We start from the raw sequence: 22,590 nt of genomic DNA on the forward strand, positions 1-22,590 counted from the left end.
GTCCTTGAGATACTTTCAGGGGATCTGTGAGGTCAAAACTATTTTCATTATAATAAGATATTATTTGCCTTCTTCTCTCTCAGTCTCTTATGAGTTTTCCAGAGGCTATATCATGTGTGATACGGCAACAGATTGAATGCAGAAGTGGATATAAGAATCCACTCTCTTAAAGAGATTTTCAAAAATGTAAAACAATGTCACTTTTCTCATGATCTTTTTTACTGTGGAAAATAGTTAATTTTCATAAAACATTTGTCAGTTACATTAACATAGAGTGGGGTTATTATTGTAATTTTTAAATGAATAAATACTTTAAACATTTCTCAGTTGCAACGTCAACCACGGTAACCCACGTAAACAAAAGCTATTGGGGGTCTTGAATAATTTCTAAGAGTATAAAGGAGTCCCAAGACCAAAAAGTTTGACAATCATTGCTGTAGAAGAACTGAATAACCAAAGTTTAAGTACCATACAGGATAAGTGAGGGGATTATTTTCTGGAGAAAATATCTCCTAGTCACTATGAATAGATAATGACAGTTTATCATGCATATTAAGAGTTCACCATCATAAAGAAGACCACAGACAAATAAATGACACAATACGAAATGAAAATTAAAATCATCCATTAGGTATGAAGAACTCTACCACCAAACATTGTAGTTAGAGTCCAGAAATTTGTCAATAAATTTATAAGAGACAGAGAAAGGTAAATAATGTAGGCCAAAAACCATGAAGGCAAACTTTTAGAGTTGATGAACTGTCTGTATAGCTACTATAAGTCTGTGTGACATGCTGGCCTTAGTAGGACACCTTCAAAAGATATACACACTGCTCACTTTGAGATTATAATGCACTCAGGCAAGTTGGCCTGTCATTAATTTAACGTTTTCTCATCAACAAATATTTGAGTGTCTACAATGCACCAAGCACAACTATCCTACATGATGGGGTAGTTACAAAGTGTTGATAGGCTAGTAAGCGAGGCAGACATGTACATAAGTGGATTTCTTTAAAATGTGATAAACCATGAAGTGTAGCTATGACTTTAACAAATATTTATTATGTGTCTACTAAGTGCCAGGCACCGTACTAGATGGTGGATAATCAGAGGTGAACAACATAGACCCAATCCTTACCTATATGGAGCTTATAGTATGATGGGTAATACAAACATTAAACTAATAATCATATAAAGAAGAATACTAATGCAAACCATGATATGTGTATGATGAAAAAATTAAAATTGTTTTGAAAACTCTTTTACTTATGAACTTTCAACTTCCAGAACTTCTAGAGATAAGTTGCAGTTAAAGGCAAACATGCATCGAATTCTACTTCCCACAAGGAAACAGTGCCAGTGGTAGGACATAGTTCTTCCACTTTTGTACATCACGTCTTATCTTAGACTAATACGCATGTCCTCGGTTTGTGTGTATTTTTGAAGTGCTTTATAAATGTTATTAAAATGTGCTGAGTGAAAAAGCAAAAAGAAATTGTTGAAAGTGCTGGGAAAGCATAGAAAATAAATCATCATGATCATCATCATTATCATCCAAGACCCTTAACATTTAGAAGTTTCTCAGAAGACTTAATTGAACATCTGCTGGTTTCTTGGAGGAAGGCACGTGGTCTAAGAAGAAATGTACTTGCACACAGTAGTTTGGAACGCAACCTGTTCTCAAGGAGAAGAGCAGTGGGTCTTATTTAGATCTAGGAGGGTGTGGTGGTTGTAACAGTGAGTCCCTCTGAGTAAGTGACATTGAAACTGAACCCTGAAAATATGTAAACAGGCCTAGATGAAGCACAGGGCAATAGCTTCCACACAGAGGAATCAACTTCTTTCAAGGCAGAAAATAAATAGAGATTCAGAAGAAATGAAAGTAGACAGGTATGGCTAAATTGTGGTGAGCAAGGTGGAGAACAGCAGGAGACAAAACCAGAGGGAGGGGCAGGGGCCAGGGGGCTATGGTAAGAATTCAAATTTTATCTTAAGTGCAATGGGAAACCATCTACTGAGGGTGGTAGGAACTCAAAGGGAGGAATGACCTCCCAGGGGCCTAGGAAATAAGTTCATTAGATGAAGAAGGGGGTAAAGCATTGTGGAAAAAGGAACAGCATGGACAAAGTCACAACAATGTAAAAGTTCATGTCCTATTTAATGTTTGCATAGCGAAGAAATGTGGAAGGGGATTGACAATAGAAAGTACTAGATAGGTAGTTTTGGGTCACATTCTGAAGAGCTCAACATGCCTGCCAAGGTTAATACATTTCCTCCAGTGCCAGAGAACCACTAAAGGTTTATAAGCAGAGGTATGGCATGATTCTGTTTCTATTTTATACAATATATTTATCATTAAGGATCTATAATAGAAGTACTTAATTAATGCATTGTATAAATGTAATAACTTTTACTGAATTATCTCTGGGCATTAAAATTTGATCATGGATGAATTTCGTTAGTGCATTATTTAGTCTACCTTCCACACAAATGATTAAATTCATTAAACATTGGGTACAGGGTACAGAGGAACGTATGAACTCTACCTAATAGATTATTCAAGATTAGTGTTGATTCACAGACTACTTCATTTAGCTAAGCATACCTTTAAAAACTGGTAGAATCCAAATGATATCTCCAAGAACTTTTTTTGTAAACAGATGTAGTCACACATGACAGAGTCAACGCGCCGTGAACTGAAATATATGTTTCCTGGTTCTTAGACCAATAGCACAGACAGCAGACTGACATAGCATTGAGAAAAAAATCCTCTGTGGTTTTACGACGATTAAAGGTAGTTTTTCTCTTTTCACTGGAAGCTGACTACCATTGCTTTCTTGCTGAATATAGGAGAAAGTCATGTTTCTATTCCCTAGAGAGAATTGATTGTTTCTAAGAAACTGTTACATCATTTCTATGACGCAAAAAGCAAAGCATAATGCAAAAGTGAACAAAATAAAAGGTCATTACCTCTCAAGAGGTAAGCAAAAATAGATATACCTAAATTACACTGGATAATGAGGATCTACAGATACCAATTTTTAAAAAACACTTTTAGAAAATTCAAGCATCCATGAAAGTATAATAGTATAATGAGTTCCCATGACTCATCATCCAGATTCAAGTATTACCAGTATATCGCTGGTAGTGATGTTCCTTCTTTCCCTTATGATTTTGATAGCTTTCTCTCCTTTTTTGCTTGGTCAGTCTAGCTAAAGCTTGCCATTTTCAAAATGTTTTCAAAGATTAATGTTTGGTTTCATTAATTTTCTCTTATTCTGCTTTTTATTTTCTTGATTTCTGCTCTAATCATTATTTCCTTCCGGTTTCATGTGCTATTCTTTTTCTAGTTTCTTTAAAGATTTTATTTTTCCTTTTTTTCCCAAAGCTCCCTGGTACATAGTTGTGTATTTTCAGTTGTGGTCCTTCTAGTTGTGGCATGTGGGATGCCGCCTCAGCATGGCTTGATGAGCAGTGCCATGTCCACGCCCAGGATTCCAACCGACGAAACCCTGGGCCGCTGAAGTGGAGTGTGCGAACTTAACCACTGGCCACGGGGCCAGCCCCTTTTTCTAGTTTCTTAAAGTGAGAGTTTGAGTTATTAATTTGAGAATTTTAACCTTTTGTAACATAGATTTTAAAATTTACCCCGTAAATGCTGCTTTAACTGCATCCTGTAAATCTTGACATGTTGTATTTTTATTTTCATTCAGTTCAAAATATTTTCTAATTCCCCTTGTGATTTCCTCTTTGATCCATGAATTATTTAGGTATTGTTTAAAAATATTTTGATATCTCCAAAATTTCTTTCTGTTGTTAAATTCTAATTTAATTCTGACGCATTGAGAACAGAATTTTTATGAATTCAATCCTTTTAAATTAATTGAGAGTTGTTTTATGACCTAGCATATGATCTCTCCTTGAGAATATTCCATGGGCACTTTATAAGAATGTGTATTCTTCTCTCATTTGGAGAAGTACTCTATAAATGTCAGATCTAATTAGTTGATAGTGTTGGTCAAGTCTTCCATATTATGCTGATTTTCTGTCCAACTCATCAGCCAAATATTAAGAGTGGGGTATGAAGTCTCCAATAATTATTGTTGAATAGTCTATTTCTCCTTTGAATTCTGTTAATTTTTCATCATGAAATGTGGGGCTTTCTTGTTATTCTATATACATTTACTAATTGCTATGTCTTCTCATGAAGTGAGCCTTTTATAGTTATAAATTTCCTTCTTTGTAACTAGTAACGTGTTTTATCTTAAAGTCTATTTTGTCTGATATTAATATCACCATTTCATTTTCCTTATGGATACTATTTGACAGTATATCTTTTTCCTTTTTTTTAACTTCCAAATTATGTGTCTTTGGATCTGAAGCATTTGCCTTTTAGACAGAATGTCGTTGTGTCTTTTTTTTTAAGATCCAGCCCAAAATATCTTTTAATTGGAATGCGTAATACACTCACATTTAATATAACTATTAATATAGTTGTATTTAAATCTGCCATTTTGCTATTTTTTTACGTCTATCTTTTTTGTACTGTTGTTTATCTGTTACTGCCTTCTTTTGTTAAATAGACATTTTTAGTGTACAATTTTAATTCCTCTTTTTTTAAACTATATTTTAAATTTATTTTCTTGGCAGTTGTTCTAAAGATTACACATGCATCTTCATATATCATAATGTACTTTAGATCAAAACTAATTTAATTCATTCCTGTTAGGATGGCTATTATCAAAAAGACAAGAGATTACAAGTATTAGCAAGGATGTAGAGGAAAAGGAATCCTTGTACATTGTTGGTGGGAATGTAAATTGGTATAGCCATTATGGAAAACAGTGTGGAGGTTCCTCAAAAAAATCAAAAGTAGAACTTCATATGGTCCAGCAATTCCATTTCTGGGTATCTATACAAAGGAAATGAAATCTTTATCTCAAAGAGATATCTGGACTCCCATGTTCATTGTAGCATTATTCACAATAGCCACAACATGGAAGCAACCTAAGTGTCTGTCAATGGATGAATGGATAAAGACAGTGTGGTATATGTATATATTACAATGGAGTGCTGTTTGGCCTTAAGAAAGAGAAAAATCCGGCCATTTGTGACAATGTGGATGAACTTAGAGAACATCGTGGTAAGTGAAGTAAGCCAGATGCAGAAAGACAAATACTGTATGATCTCATTTTTATGTGGAATCTAAAGAAAAGTCAGACTCAGAGAAAGAGAGAGTAGAATGATGGTTGCCAGGGGCTGGGAGCGGGGGTGAAGGAAATGGGGAGATGCTGGTCATAGGGTACAAACTTTCAGTTATAAGATGGATAGCTTCTAGAGATCTAATGTACAACATGGTAACCATAGCTAATAACAATGCATTGTATACTGGAAATTTGCTAAGAGAGTAGATATTAAATGTTCTCACCACATGTACACAAACAGTACCCTATGTAAGGTGATAGATATGTTAAGTAGCTTGAGTATAGTAATCTTTAAACACGGTATGCTTATATCAAAATACCACATTGTACATCTTAAATATGTACAATTTATTTGTCAATCATACCTCAATAAAGCTGGGAAAAAACCTAATTTAATTCCAGTAAAATATAGAAACTTTGCTCTAAGAGCCATTTTCCCCTTTCTGTGTGCTATTATCATCATATTCACTACATCTATATATGCTATAACACAAAAATACAGTGTTATAATTGTTGTTTTTATGCAGTCATATCTCCCAAAGAATTAAGTGAAGAAAAGAGAAAATATTTCTATAATTGTACAACTTTTTATATTTACCTACATATTTACTGATTCGGTTGCTCTTTATTTATCCATGTAGACTTGAGTTACTGAATGATATCATTTCTTTCAGCCTAAAGGATTTCCTTTAGTTTTTGCTTTTAAGACAGGCCAGCCAGAAAGAAATATTCTATTGTTTGTTTGAGAAACTCTTTAATCACCTTCATTTTTGAAGGATAGTTTTACTTATCTAGAGTTCACGGTTGACAGTTTATTTTTCTTTCAGCACTTTGAATATGTCATTCTACTGCCTCTGGCCTCCATTGTTTATGATGAGAAGTTAGTTGCTAATCATATTATGTTCCCCTGTAAAGGATGAGTCATTTTTCTCTGGCTGCTCTCAAGATTTTTCCATTTGTGGTTGTATTTTGAGCTTCACTCAGATGTTTTTGGGCATTGATCCCTTTGGGCTTATTTTATCATGGGGTGTTGAGTTTCATCATATTTGTAAAGTGTTTAACCATTAGTTTTTCAAAATACTTTTTCTGCCCTTATCTCTTTCTGGGACTCTCATAACACCTACATTGATACACTCAATGTTTTCCCACAGGTCTCTGAGTCTCTGTCATTTTCTTTTCATTCTTTTTTTCTCTCTATTCTTCAGATTGGACAATTTCTATTCAACTTCAAGTTTGCTGATCCTTTCTTCTGCTATCTGAAATGTGCTCTTGGCCACGTTAGTGAATTTTTCATTTCAGCTTTGGTACTTTTCAATTTCAGAATTTTCAATTTTAGAATGCTTCTTTTTTATAACGTGTACGTTTTTGTTGATATTCTTTATTTGTTGCCATTGTCATCATACTTTCCTTTAATTATTTAAACATGGCTTTCTTTAATTCTTGAAGGTATTTATAATAGGAGATTTGAAGTCTCTATCTGCTAAGTCTAATATCTGGGCCAACTCGGAGAGTTTCTATTGACTGCTTTTTTCCTGGAGTATGGGTCACAGTTCCCTGTTTCTTTGACTGTATCATAACTTTTTTCTAGAAAACTCAATATTTGAATTAATATATTGAAGCAGCTCTAGATTCTGATTCCCCTCCACACCCTAGGTTTGTTGTTATTGAAGTTCTAAGAATCTGCCTGGACAGTATCTGTGAAAGGTTCTCCACAGTATGTGACTGCTGATATCCCTTCTCTGTTTAAAAATATATATATGCCTAGCTTCCCATGGGTCAGAATAGCTTAGTTGTCATTAGGAAATAATTTGTCAGCAGTTGTGGTCAAACATCTCGAGTCAGTAATATTTCTAAGTTTTGTCAATGGATCTGTATGTGCATTAGGGAATGTATTCAAAGTTCAAGCAGTTTTGAAGTCATCCTACAGCAGATATATGAAGAACTTATCCAAGCCCTTTATGCATGTCTCATTTCTCACATATTCCTGATAACTCAAATTTCTGGCTAGTCTTTCAGTCAAGTATTTGCCCCAATCAAGACAGCAACATTAAGCCAGCTGAGTTGCTAGTTGGCCCATTCATTTGCCACTTATGTCTCTACTGTTACTGATGCTTCTGGGCCTGGGTTTTTACATGTTTGGCTAAAATGTCAGCCCCTCTGGCAGTGAAGCTTCTGGTTTTCATGTGTTACATTCTCTGATATAACAACCATGCTGACCAAGCTGGGGTGGGAAGTGAGAGCAGCCCTAGGCAAAAACACCACAGACTTCCAATGTTCTTATTGAAAGGTCAATAATTTTCCACAAATAATCACTTTTCTATTAGGTGTATGCCTTTGGTTGATTTCCAGAGTCATAAAATATTTTGTCCAGTTTTATTATTGTCTTTTGAGAATACATTTGTCGAGCTACTTACCCCAGAAGTCCTGTTCCCAGAGACTAGTTTCTAAGCCCTGCTCATGTGCCAGGCACAAGGCGAGGCATTTATTTACATTATCTCTAACCCTTCCAGCAACTCTACAAGATATGTATCATTATCTGTATTTTTCTAATGACTAAACTGAGACTCACATAAGTAATCTGCCAAGCAAACAAAAAACCAAAATAAAAATATAAACACAAAAGTACCACGCTATTTACTTCTAAAGGTAATAAACACAAGTGGGAATATAGGTGATTATTCCCCAGCATCTAAACCTGCCCAGCATTTAGATAGCAGGTTTATTTAATTGGCCAACCTTAACTCCAATTACACTTAGTTTCCACTGTCCAGTGGAAAGGTTAATTGGCAAGAAAATGCCAAATAAGTCAGTAGGAGAAACAAGATATTTCTGTCACAGATAGACTCTAATCATTTAAAAAGATCATATATTCATTCATAAAAGTAGAGTTTGGTTCTCACATGTAATCCTGTTAAGATTTTAGGCCCCTCATGACCCATTTCTTCACAGAGTTACATCCACAGAAACCCAGTCTAGCAGCAAAAGATCACTAGAGATTTAATTCACATTTCTTGATCAATAAAAGGTATCCATTCATAAGTTACAGAACATTCCAGAAATTCCATTTCTTCTCAGTTTTTATCTATCAACTGCTTCAGAATCTTTCAACTTCTGAAACTCTCCACAAACCATACCCACGTTCAAGGATTCTTTTGTCCTCTATTTTTTAGATCAACTTTGCCTCTCTAGCTACTTCCCCTTTACTCAGCCTTCTCTAGTCTTCCTCCTTTACTTATTATCCAAATTCCACATCATTACAAATTCATAAATACATCAAAGACAGTATTATCCCTTATATATTGGAGGAAGCATAAATCTGAGAAGATAACAGGCTTGAGTCTCTTCGGCTGAGGGAGAGAGAGAGTAAAGGTATGGGGAACACTCCCTTGTTAATTTGTCTTATCTCTGTTATCCTCGTTAACTGTTTTGCTCACACAGGTAAATATCAAAATGGAAAAGGCATAGATTTGAGGTCAGAATCACTGACTTTTAGTTTCGGTCCTTCTATAACTTTGTTTAACCTTGATCAAATGTCTTAATCTTTTTGAACTACAACTTGATAATTTGTAAAGTGGACATAAGAACACTGCCATCCTTTGCTTTCCACCTCAGAGTCAAGTGAGAGGATGGACATGAAAGATCTTTAAAACTGAATTGTTGTAAAGATTAAGAGGGAAACATTTGTAGAACTCTTAACAAAGACCATTTTCTAGGGTAAGCACACAAAACTTAGCATCATTAATATTAACTCTTGTAACTTCCAAGTTTTTAGCTTGGGCAGTGAATAGATAGCAATATCACTCGGTAGATTTTGTGGAGAAACAGAACATATTTGGTGTTGGATACATTGATTTTGAGGTGGCTTCCAAACATGGGAGAGGAAATTTTCCATTGGAGGCTAGATATGGAGGTCTAATCTGGAGCTATATGTTGGGCTGAATATTAGATTTAGGACTCACAATGAAATAGGTGATTGTGGTATATCCTATGATCCACTCTTCCCTTCCTTTCTATAACAAGAGCCCAATGTTTAGCTACCTAGTCAGAGACTGCATTTTCCAATATCCACCACAGCTTGGCATGGTTATGAGAATCAATTCTGGCCAATGACATGTAAGCAAAACTGTTGCTTGGACTTTCTATGCAGTCCCCCTAAAAGCGTAGAGACATTCCCATTTTCTCCCCTTCCCAACCTTTCAGCCTGAAAAACAGATGTGACAGCTGGAGAGCTAACAGTTATCTAGGACTGTGAGGGTAAGAGCCACACCAAGGGATGGCAGATTTCTGAGATAGAAGGAACCTGGGTCTTTGACATCATAGAGCAATGATATCAGCCTACCTAGTTGCAGATTCCTTTTAAATGATAGATGGATACATTTCTACCTTGTTTCAGCCACTATATTTCTGTTTGTTTGTTTCCCTCTCAGGGTTTGATTCTAATTGATACAGTGAGAGTTAGTATCAGTAGTTATGGATAGCAACCAGGGAAAGTGTATAAAATGAGAAGAGGATAGGGTTGAAGAAAGGTCCCTCAGAAACATCAGGATTTGAGGCCCAGGTGAAAGAAGGAGTGCAATCAAAAGAGAAAGGGATTATGCAGATAGGTAGGAATAAAATCAGATGAAATTAGTGACACAGATCACAAGGTAGGACAAAGTGATAAGATGGAAAGTGGTCAGTGAACACCAAGTGGCCGACAGTAGGACGGAGATGTGTCTAGTAGATTTAACTACAGGAGATCATTGATGGCCTTGGCAAAGAGGGTATCAGAGCAGTGGTGGGGACCAAGAACAAAAAAAGAGATGAGATAAAAGAAACCATGTGAGTTTAAGTATTACTGACTACAAAGAGACGGATTCAAATGGGAATAATAATTAGAAAGAGGAAGTAAAAGACCTTTCTCAATTTTGGCACCCCAGAATCTGAATACCCTCCATATATGAGGGAAATTCCCAAGATGAGTTTGGAATCTAATGGAGGAAGTTTAGTTTTTGAATCTGGAATGAATGACAGAGAACTGCAAGGAACCATTTAGAATTCTTTCCCGTAGCAGTGGCATTCTTCACCCACTGTCTGTAGTGGTGGAGCAGTCCCTGGCAGCATGCAGGCCCAGGGTGTGATTTGGACTAGAGTTGCTAGAGCTGAGCCTCTCCCTTGGTTTCTGGCCATTTTTGAGCTGGTATTCTAGCCTTCTGTTTGGAAATGGGAGTAGGTCATTATCTTCTCATAAAGTCCATTTCTGCTTATATTAAGCAGAACTGGATTCTGTTATTTACAACTAAGAACCCTGACGAGTACAGTGGAGCACATTACGAAAGGAGTATTTGTAATTTATTTTTTAATTCAGGAGCTAAAAACATTTACTTGGTCAAGGGCAGGAAGCCAGTAGAGAAAGGGTGAAGACACACTTATGCTTGTGTGCATTCAGGGGAGAGAGAATAATTAATTGGGGCAAGGTTCCTGTGAAACAAGAGATAAGGCCTTCTGCTAAAAATGAGAAGGAGATAGATAGTTATACATTCACCATTATAATAGTAGGTAAAAAAATCATTAGATTAGCAGCTCACACATGTATGGTGTTTTCCATTTTAGAAAGGTTTTTTAAAAACATATTTATCATAGTAGAGAAAAGGAGAAAAAAATTCAATCCAAATTAACCTATGTGGGGAAGAATCATATTATGATAATTTTAGATTTATATTAATGACCAAACTCTGACAATCCAGAATTAGTAAAACAGAAGAGATTTGTTAAAGGGAACATGAGAATAGACTAGCACACGCACCTAAGGCATACTTCAATTACGTTAAACCCAGGGAAGGAATCAATAAACTGATCAGCACATTTTTATCTTAGGACTTTGGCTTTTCCTTTGTGCACAAAGATGGTCTATTGACCTGTGGATATTGTGTTGCTTTTTAGTAGTATGATGGTTTGTAATTCTAACATAAGAAACACATTGGAAATGACTGCTTGTAATATGAAATATGTCTCACAGGACAGGCTTTGAAGGTAGACGATTCAAGTTCCCTCAGCAACAAGGATAATGAAAAGAATGCAAAATACCATTTGGCCCGTTTCAAGAAAATGACAGGGTCCAGGTGTAGCCACTGTTGAGTAAGATGGATGACAACAGATAGATTTTAGACAGCAATAATCTCAAAGGGAGAGTGCATTTACAGGACCCCAATTGAGGAGTCTTACTGGGGCGTGCTTTGCTTTGTGCTTATTTCTCATGTTACAGGCTCTCTAGCTACCTCTGTACTGACCATTTGCATTTCATTGATGGATGGATGCACTGTATCCGTGCTTTAAATATGTTGTAGACATCCTCTTACCAGGGTATCCCAAACATATATGGGGGACATTTCTGATGTGCAATCAGTAGGATGGAAACTTTGGGCTTATTTTCCTGTGGGTTGTGATTGACATCTTCTTCTGACCTTTCCCCAGTATTTTGTTTAACAACTCTTCTGATTTGTGCTAGTTAAGGGTGGTAGTCTGTGGCCCCACGGAGATTGCATATATGACCTCAGTTCTTTAGTCACCACTGGCACTCATCTACCATAGTGGCTTCCTGACACCCAAACCCCTTCTCCACGACAGTGCTTATTGGTTCCTATCTACTCTGGGAACTCTATTTTGTTTATCAGCTAGTAAATAAATGATGTGAGAAAAGGATCTCACTAAGAAGCAGTTAGTTAACTGAGGATTGCTACCACCTCTCCATAGAGAAAAAAAATGGCTCGGTGTCTTCAGCCTTGTCTTCCTCCTGATGTTCAGACTTACACATCCACATGCATGTTTCTGACCATCTCGTTTTAGATGTTCCACAGGCTCCTCAAACCTATCACATGCCAAGCTGATCTCTGTGTGTCTGATTTGCTTTCGTCTATCCATCTGTGTACTCCCCCTTGTATTTCCTACCCCAGCTAACAGCACTCCGTTAAGTCAGTTCCACAAGCCAGAAATCTGGGGAAGGGGTCATCCTAGAATCGTCCTTTCATCCCCCCACCATCTCATCTAAATCAATTACCAAGTTATTTTACTTTCATCTATTGAGTATCTTGAATCTGTCACATCTTTGCAAGTTTTATTCTGCTGAGATACTCATCATCCCTAACCTGAAATACTACAAAACTACTTAACTCAAGTCACCCTGCTGCCAGTCTCACTCTCTTCATTTCTTCCTGAGCTCAACTATCAGAGGGTCTATGCGGTTCCAAATCTAAAGTATCTAAAAATCTTCCACTGTCCTTCTATCCCGCTGGAGAAAAAAGTTTTTTAAGATATAAAATCTTCCATGACCTGGTCCATCTTGACTGCTCTATTTATCACCACACCGTTCTTTGTCCTTTAGACATACAAGAGAAATTCTCTTATTAAACTTGATTAGGATGAGTAGATAGGTAGTTTTGGGGAAGATATTGTTAAATTGGAGGGATTATATAAAGTTATTTATAAATATTTAAACATTTTATTTTTTCTTAGAACATATAAGTGGTCATTAATTCATCACTCATTTGGTATGGGGTATAAGACTCTTCCTGGAGTAATAGTTCACTGACCGAAGTTGAGCATATTCTTTCTTGCATAAAACATCCCTACATTTCATCATCTATGATTTTTAGTTTTGGTTTCCTTAATGTAGAGTAAGATTTAGAGATATTAGAAAGAATCTAAATGCAAAATCCTTTCAGATTTCTGTGGTTTCCACGTCTACCCCCAGTCTTAAATAGTTGCCTTATCTAAATCTAATCAAACAGCATTTTCTTTTTGCTAATCACCTTTATCAAGTCTTTCAAAGCATTCGATTTAGTTTTTATAGAAACCACAATTCTCTTTCTCTGTGCATGCCTATTATATTCATTTATGTAATATTTAATTGAATAAGAAACTTACAAAAACAAGAATAACTTGCATAAACAGGTTGGGAACAACACATGGTTGACTCTTGGAAACCATACTCTCAAATGATGGGAGGCAAGGTACCTGGTTCCAAGAAGGCTACTTGAAAAATTTTCAAAAACATCTGTAGGTTACTAATATCCAGCATTCAGTCTGGAATAGGAATTGGGCAGGTGGTTTTACATATAGAATGAAGAGCTTAGGATAATTAGATGAGTAAATTAAATGGAGATACAGGAGACATTCTCTATACTGAACTGCATGTAGTCCTTCGACGCAGCCCCCTCCTTCTTGTTTTATTGATTTTTCTCATGTCACTTTTTCTCTCTGGCATGTCCATTTATTCCTCATTTGATTCCTGCCATCCTTCAAGGCCTACCGCAGAGATCACTCTCCCTAACAAACTCTAACTCCTACTTCCGCAGCCCTATAAAAGTTCATGGAAGGCCATGAATAAAATGCATTCGCTTCTGTATCTATAGAGAGTGATACTGTCAGTACGAGCCAATGTGACAGCATGTTTGGCTCCAGTTAGTCAGTTTCACTAGAACTTGCCAAGTTTCAAAGAATAAAATATGACATAAAAAGATTAACTATGAAGCTAATTTTTCATAGTCTTTTGATGAAGAATTATGAATGTCCTTGAAAGCTTTTCAAGAGTCATCAGACAACAGATGGGAAGAGACCAGGTTTTCATAGACACCTGTGGGGAATAATATCTGTATGATCCTCTCTCATCAATCTAAAAATAGCTCTTTGGTGATATGAATTGTATCGAGAACATCCCATGGTTGTAGGTTGGATGAGAATAAAATACCTAGTTTCAAGGCTACTTCCTATTTAATTTACCTAGAATTTGTTAGTTGTGATACAGTAAGACTGAGGTAAGCAAATATACAAAATGTTTGAATCCAAGAGCTTCTTTTTGGTGTAAATATCTAAGGAAATTGAAGTCATTTGTCTCTTAAGAGTATTAAATTCTTGAAAACACCTAAAATATGAATTATTAACCCACGTTCTTCCATTTTTTACAATTAGAATTGATCAAGTCCAATTTCCAAACTAAAAATGTATTCATGGAAATGTGATACTATTAAAAAACATTTAAAAAATAGTTCTGGCTCTGTTGATCTATTTTTAACCTATGTAACAATGTCAAGTGTAAAGAGCTAAATGCCTAGTTTAATGTGAATAAAAATTCTTACTATTTAAATTAAGAAAATATTTTTTGTCATCTACAATGTAACAGATTTTCTGCTAAGTACTATGGGTTATAGAAATGAGAATAAGATATTGCCTTGCCCTCATGAAGCTTTTAATCTTGCTGGGGAAAATAGAACATATGATACATGATAGATATATAAAACATTATGTGTTACAAAAAGGAGCAAGAAAAACTTAAGAGAACAAACTACTTCTGCTTAAGAAGAGCAGGTAACATTCATTGAGGAAATAGATTTAAGTTGGGTTTTGGGAGATGGGTAGCATTTTGAGAAAAAATAAGTGAGAAGGCAATTCAACCCCCCAAAGTAAATGGTTTTGCAAAAGCTGAGGGACAGAAAACTTCAGGTCATTTTACGCTTGAGACGCAAGCTGAAATAGCAGAAACGACGGATGACATGGTTGGAGAGATAGGTCAGAACAGATTCTATGTCCTATTCCATTGCTACTAAGCATGGCCAACTAAGGGGATGGGCTTGGTGAGACGTTAGTGGGCAGAAAGTGGAAGTATATCCTAGAGAATACTAAAGGTCAAAGCTAATACAAGTAATACAACATTAGATCTAAAGTAAGGATGCTAAAATCAGACTTATTTGGGTTTACATCTTGGTTCAGATGCTTGCTCGTTATGTGATCTTAGGCAAAGACCTTCAGCAGTCTGTGCTCCAATTGCCCTTCTGTAAAAATGGAAATGAGAATAGAGCTGTTATGAAGATTATATGAGCTATGTAAAGCACTTGGAAGTGCGCCTGGCAATATTAAGTACAGTCACCATCACTATAATCATTACACAAGAGTCTATGTGAAGTATTATAAAGTCAAATGTCAATGGGAAAGCAATTAATATAAATGAATGAGGTGGGACAGGTGTGGCAAACTGAAAAGCAAGCTTGCTTGCCCAAACCAGCGCTTCTCAAACTTTAATGTGCACATGAATCACCTGGCAATCTTGTTAAAATGCTGACTATGATTTACTAGATTCCTCATTTCTTAGCCACTCCCAGGTGATGTCTGCGCGCTGGTCCAGAGACCACACTTTGAGTAGCAAGAGTCTGAAACATCTGTTACTCAGTTCATCTGATGGTACCTTGAGAGAATGTGGAAATGAGAGCCCAGTAGCCAGATCTAAGTTTGGAAAAGGAGACAGAAATCTGTATTTTTTTAAAAAAATATGAAGCCCCTCCATTTTTAAATGTTGGCAATATTTCAAAACAGTGCCTATGTGAAAACACTGCATGCTTTCCAAGCTGGGTTCAGCCTGTGGGTACTCACTTTACAAACTCTCAGCTGAATGAAGAGGGAGTCAGGGTCAAAACTGGTGACGAGAAACCAGGGATGTTCAAGCATAGAGCAAGCAGTCTGGAATTAGGGTTGGAGAGATCCTGGGGGCAGAGTGTGAATGTGTGAGAAGGCTTTTAGCACTGGTTTACATGGATATGCTGAGTATATTTAAAAAATGGCACACACTGTGAAGAGACTTTTGAGTCATATTACAACTTTTGATCTGCACTTTGGAGGAAATAAGGTGCTATACTGAAGGCTATTTCGTTAGGGGAGTCTGAATTAGGGAGAAGCCACTATTAAAGAAGACTTAAGAGAAAACAGTTGTCTTACCAAGAGTGCATACAGTAATATGAATTGCTAATGGAGATTTTCAAGAAGAGGTCCTCCTAGGCCTACTTTAATGAATTAGAGAAGGCTCATTTCTAATTAACAGCATCCATTTGCATGCAAACAATGAGCTAAGGTCTTTAAAAAACAATTTCTTCCCTTAAGTACATTTAGAAATGTCTCCCATTAGCTTATTTACACCATTAATTTGCTTGGCAAACTAGCATAGATGATATACAGGTAAACTTTGGTTTAAAAATTCAGAAGTAGAGGCAGTGAAATAAATAAATTACCAGTTACATGAAGTCTTACACAATAAGCGCTTTTTAACATGCCTAGCCTTACTCTGAACTTTGATGTATTCTGAAAAGGAGTTTTGTGCCCTTGTGAAAGTAATATGAAAATATTTTCTCCCCTAGGACTGCTTGCCAGAAAGGTGCCAGTATTCCTTTGAGAAGGGTTTACTGCCCAGATCTCAGTTTCTATATAATTTCCCACTAAAAGAAACCAGAGGCCGTTGGAGAAATGGTTGATTCCAAACCTGGGGCAGGGAAAGTATAAGGTGAGCCTGGGACATTTCAGCAGGAAGCTTGAATGAGCTCCCACTGGCCAATTTTGGTAAAGGTGAGTATCAACAAGAATAATAACTGTAATCCATTATAGTATATTGAATAAATAAGGATCCATAAGTTCATATCGACATCAAAGAGAGAATATAAAATTTTTTCTTATTTTTAATGGAAGAAACATGGGATCATGTCAGAACTAGGAAAATCACCATTTTGCAACTCCAATGTAATAACTGAGTTAGTGAAGGATCATCAATGGATATTAAAGCCATTAGATGATTTACTAATTTCAAAGAAAACCAATGTTGCTTTATAATTCAAGATTTGATGGTCACCACCTTAATTGACTAATCAAACTTAGCAGCATTTAGAGTGGGACTACCTCATATTATTCATCTCCTGATGTGATTAAAAATACACAGCATCTTATATGAAGTATTCTTGCCCCAAACATTTGACATACATCTTTTCAAGTCTTATCTACACTCAGCTTCCACTTTTCAAGAAATACAGAGAATAGAGAATGAGTTGAATGACAACTTGAAGGAAAAAAGACAAATCTAGAAAGGGGAGATTTTTTTTTGAGGATGTTCTACTGGACTTTTTTTTTTCTTGAGGAAGATTAGCCCTGGGCTAATTACTGCCAATCCTCCTCTTTTTGCTGAGGAAGACTGGCCCTGAGCTAACATCCATGCCTATCTTCCTCTATTTTATACACGGGACGCCTACCACAGCATGGCTTTTACCAAGCGGTGCCATGTCCTACAAATTTATTGCTCTTTGTTAAAATGGTATATAAGCTCTTAGATCTACCACTTCTTTGGGGTTTTCACTTCTTTTCTATGAAGCCCCTAGTGCCACATAAAAATATTAATATCAAATAAAATTTGTATGCATTTTCTCCTACTAATGTGTCTTTTGTCAGTTTAACCTGCAGGCTCCAGACACTAAACCTAAGAGGATAGGGAAAAAGTTTTCTTTTCCTCCTTTACAATATCAGATGCAATGCATGAAATATGATGGGAAGTTGGTACAAAAAAACTCAAAATGATATAAAAGAATTTTTGAACCACTGAGGAAATTTGGATATGGGCTGCATGTTAAATAATAATATGGTACTATTTTTAATTTTCTTGAATATGATAAATAAGCATAGTTACCTACGGCGTGCCATTATGCTAAGGAGATGCATGCTGAAGCATTTAGGGGTGAAGTATAAGGGTGTTTATAATTTATTTGCAAATGTTAAAACAACAAAAAAATGTGTGTGTGTCCGTGTATTATTCCCTGTTAGAGACAGGCAGATATGGGGGAAGTAGAGAGAGGGAGAAAGAAAAAGCATATATGGCACAATTTTAACTTAGAATCTAGGAATTTAGGAGAAGGAGAGAAGGGTATATGGGTATCCATTATGGTACTTTTTTCAACTTTTCTACATGTTTGAAATTCTTCACTAAAAAAAAGTTAGGAAAAGAATAATTTCAACCAATATTTTTAATCAGGTACCATTTAAATTAAAAACGTTATTCTTCACTATACGTTAGTACGATAATTGCCTTATCAGTGAAATGAGAGAAGCAACATCACATTGTCTAAAGGGAAGAGGAAAGATAATCTCTTGAGATCATTTTTTATTGCTATGGGTTATGATTCAGAGATTCCTCAATTTAGAGATTCTACTTCCCATCACCTTGCTTCCCTCTTCCATTCAATCTTTTGTCAACTGATATTATTCTAAGTAAAAGGCCTTTTCTTACATTGTCAAGCATCCACTGTTAAAAGGCCTGCCTACCCACATTCTCTTGCCTGGTACATCTCCTGAAACACTCCAGGGAAGAAACGAGTGTATGAGGACACTGACCGCCCCGTTGAGAGGACTAAAACCACAGCACATGAGAATGAGGTCTGGGCAGATAAACAAACAGCTGGTTAGAAATAATTAAAATCATTTTTTACGCCATGGACCTCTTTGCCAATCTGGTGAACCCTGGGATTCCTTCTCAGAATGATGTTTTTAAGTCCAGAATATAAAATACATAGAACTTCAAAGGAAGCCAATTGTATTGAAATGCAGTTATAAAACTATTAGAAAAACAAATTTGTGATATAGGAATATATGTGCTTGTTTATTATTAACACATTAATAAGATCTTGTGGCAGATCTAGCAACCACTGCAGTTTAGAAGTCGCGATAAACATGAACGATATTATGAGAAATCTGTAACAACTCTGATGAGATATGAACATACACAGGCTTGCTTTGTTTTAACTTGTAACTTCCCTTTATGGTTGAGAGGCTTTCATTGGCATCTTCCTCCTTTATAAAGACCATTTTGGTGGCGAAACCATCATTACGCTCATGACTCTCATGCTTAAACCTATAGATGTTATCCAGTTCTTCTGCTACATAATTGAGGCAACAGTGAGTTTTCTATCTTAAATTGCACAGCGAATTGACTATATTTTATACTTCATTCACTTCCAGTATAGACTAACCTTAATGGATGTCCAGTGCAATTTGAATTTTTCTGAGAACTTTCTTCTCATATTTCTGCTGTCTTGCATTTTCAAAGAGAAACTTTTAAAATTATGTAGCTATAAGGCTCCAAGTAGCTTTTGTAGACTTTTTTACCTAAATTATGTGCTTTATTTCACATGTGTATGTGGAGTAAGAAACATTAAATATTTCCAACAGCTGTATTTAAAGCTACTGCAAACTAAGAACACTGTTGTCAACTTAAGTAGTCATCTTATTTTTCACCTGTGCAATAAATAACTTCTATTTCCCCCGACTTTCGCTTGAGTTGCACTGAAAGCATGTCATTGATTACTAATAATTTCAGGATTACAGCCCTCCCACAATTGTTGGGTTAACATATTCTTTATAAAATATTATTTTATACATTTTTACTTTATTTGCTACTGGATGTTTGGAAATAGCTGCAACTGTATTGGTAGAAATGGCACTTATCATTTATCATTTTTTTCATTACATAAAATTCAAATGACAGAAAAATTCTGAGGAAGTGTGCCGCAAAACTGAACTCAGTGGAAATTTAAATATGCTAACATTTATTTTTGAAATGTAGCAGCAAGTAGACAACTTTAAAAGCTGAGTTAAAAAAAAAACCTGAGGGAAGCTGATCTTGACTTTTTAAAGCACAAAAGTGCAATATTTAATGTAGGTCAAAATGTTTAAATGGGAGAAATTTTTCTAACCAATTACAGCCAAATCCCTAGCTGTAATTAACCTACAATTTTTCTGATATTTCACAACAGAGTCAGCGTATTGCACTTTCTTATAATCTTAGAAAGATCTAAAATTTTAGAGCTTATTTGGTGAAATAGGCATATTGCCCATCTTTATTTAGAAGTTCTAATTCGCACGTAGAAGTCAATAAGAAATAACAAGAGTTTAAGAATCCAGGTGAAAAACAATTATCAGAAAAAATATTAATGTGCTCTATTTAAATATACAAGATATTTGAATATAAGAAACAATACTGTATATATAATAAAAAATAATACTCCAATCAACTTAAACCACCTTATGAATTCAAGATACTTATTTTTATGGCATGCTATTCAATTTTCCTTAATCTTCTCATTTCTTAACATCTTACTTTTGACTAGATTGAGTATAGTTCAGAAATGACATACAGGTTTAAACCTGTTCATAGTGTAAACTTATCAGTTACTTAAAACACGGGCTAGTTGTGTTTTTATTACAAGGATTTCAATTTAAGAAAAAAGTTATGACTCTCCTAAGAAATCAGTTGAACTACAAAGTTAAAGTTATGTTACCTATATAAATTACAATATTTTCTAAACTAAGATTTAAAATAAAAATGTTTTTATGGGATGCTCTTATTTTTTAACTTGAGCAACATTTGTGTGTATGTGTAGGTCAACTAGTGCATCCATTTTGTACAGGAATATGAATTGTATCTACTTTCTGAATAACGCAACATGAGCAAGGTGGCAAGAAGAGGTGGGCAAAGACAAGGGACATAATTCCAAAACCTTTCTAATACACCCTCACCAAAGACGTTCAGCAATGAGTTGTTCTAGCTTTCTGAATATTAAAATCCACCTATTATGTAGATGATAGGTAGGGGGCAAGAACTTGGCAATAGAACTGAGTTTTCATTGTTCATAACAATAGTATCCTTTGGTAAATAAAGGCCAAGTTGTCCCTTATGAAACAGGAAACATTAGCATCAACAACTGGAAGCATAATACAAAATCCCATTTACAAAAATATCCACGCCTTCCAACTGCAGCCGCATACATTTGCCTTTCTGTGCTTTTAATACATTCCAAGAGAAAGTTAAAAGATGATTGAATTCAACAATAACCTTTTTGAGGTTTTGTTTTCCCCTTAAGAGATGAACATTTTTGGCCCAACTTCCTCTTCAAGAATGTACTAACAAATGTATCAGAACTAAAAGGTAAATATTACTACCATGTTTTTTCAGCATCATAGTCACATTTGTAGCTGTTAAAAAATCTAGCCAAAGAGTAGTCTTTCTTACAAAATCATCATTTATAATTACCTTTTCTCATCTTCTTTAAAAAGTAATTGAGACTCAGCTTGTTCAAGTTGGAATAAACTGAAGACATTCATATTTAAACAATTTTGTGATTTTTAAAACAAACTTGAAAATTTAAAATAGAAAAACACTGCCTATTTAACTAGCATAAACTACATGGTTTACTATATGAGAAAGAGAAAGTTCATTGTTGCTATTGATTAACTGTTGATGGGCTCCTTAATGTTAGTGCTTCCACCCTGGTTACGGTCTTCAACAAAAATCTCTTTTTTAAGGACAGCTAAACAGCTCTGCTAAAATTTTAGAATTCCTATTTTATCTGTCACCCTACCTCTTTTTTCTTTCTGCCAGCTGTTTGCAGACCTCCTGCCACCGCAGATTCAGGCTTCCCAATTTTTCTTGTAGAATACTGGCATCTGTTTTTGAGGACTGTTGAATTATTTCTTCCCCAGTTGCATTCAATACTCTGACAACAGTTTGCCGCTGCCCAATGCCATCCTGGAGTTCCTGTAAGATATCAAAAAAGGCAAAACGAAAATGAAGCCCCATGTCCTTTTATTTGAGGAAAGATTAAACAATGTGCTACCACATGCAGTTCTACTGGGAGAGAAAGAAATACAAAAGCTCCATGCGAAAGTTTCTCTATGAAACTGACATGCCTATATCCAAAGGATCTAAGATAGGAAGACACCTTTTATGTGTCGGTAAAAAAGCGTCCTCTCAGTTCAGCTCCAGTTTTTATATTTGTAAAGTTTGTCAGCTAGGGGATGTTATAATGTCCTACAAATCAATTAGTCGGAAACCTTCTCAAGAGCAAATCCGATTTCTTGTACCCACAAGGATGTTCCATGTTTAATAGTCTATGAAGTGTTGTAAAATTTAAAACCTGAAAAAAGTATTTGGACTTCTTAGTGACTGTCGATATGAGAGGTGAAAAAGAACAAACGCAGTTTAGCCACAGTATTTAAAAAAAAACAAAACCTCTAGAGATATTTAAAGAAAAATTCATTACTATATTAGAAGGAAATTTATTTCAAATTCTGTTTCCATCAATGTGTTTTGCATTATAAAACCACATAAAACTGAGAATTAATTGCTTTCAGAGGCAGCCTATCAAGAAATCCCTAAGGTGCAGCAATAAATTTAAAAATAATCTATAGCCATCAGAACATTTTTATGAGTAATTGATGGTGTCAAGCTTAAATACTTCTACTTTTTATCCTGAATGAAATTTTAAGAGCAGAGTGTCAGAAAAATAGTTCCATCAAAAAAAGAGACTATTACAACCAAATACGCATAAAAACAAAAATATTTTTTACTATTAAATAAAAATGGCACTGTTTTTTTAAAAAAGATAATCTACAATTTTTAAGGCAATTAAAATAACCCATTACTAAATCTGGAGTTCAGACAATGAAATAATATGAGAACTTAAGATAGCTACTGTATTATATCTAAAGTACTTACAAATCCTTACATACTGATGGGATAAAGTCAGTATGCGGAACACTTTCCTGATAGATA

General features: G+C 35.4%; 1 protein-coding gene across 12 annotated transcripts in view; it reads right to left on the bottom strand.

The window, feature by feature from the left end:
- The window catches only part of DMD (dystrophin), a 2,265,680-nt gene that overhangs the window by 756,427 nt on the left and 1,486,663 nt on the right, over nucleotides 1–22,590 (bottom strand). For all 12 annotated transcript variants that reach the window (XM_070503127.1, XM_070503123.1, XM_070503121.1 and 9 more), the window contains one exon: nucleotides 21,398–21,573. In XM_070503127.1, the coding sequence (XP_070359228.1) occupies nucleotides 21,398–21,573 (176 nt within the window). The remainder of the gene's footprint in view (nucleotides 1–21,397; nucleotides 21,574–22,590) is intronic.

This window comes from Equus asinus, chromosome X (genome assembly GCF_041296235.1).
Source record: "Equus asinus isolate D_3611 breed Donkey chromosome X, EquAss-T2T_v2, whole genome shotgun sequence".
Lineage (NCBI taxonomy): Eukaryota > Metazoa > Chordata > Mammalia > Perissodactyla > Equidae > Equus > Equus asinus.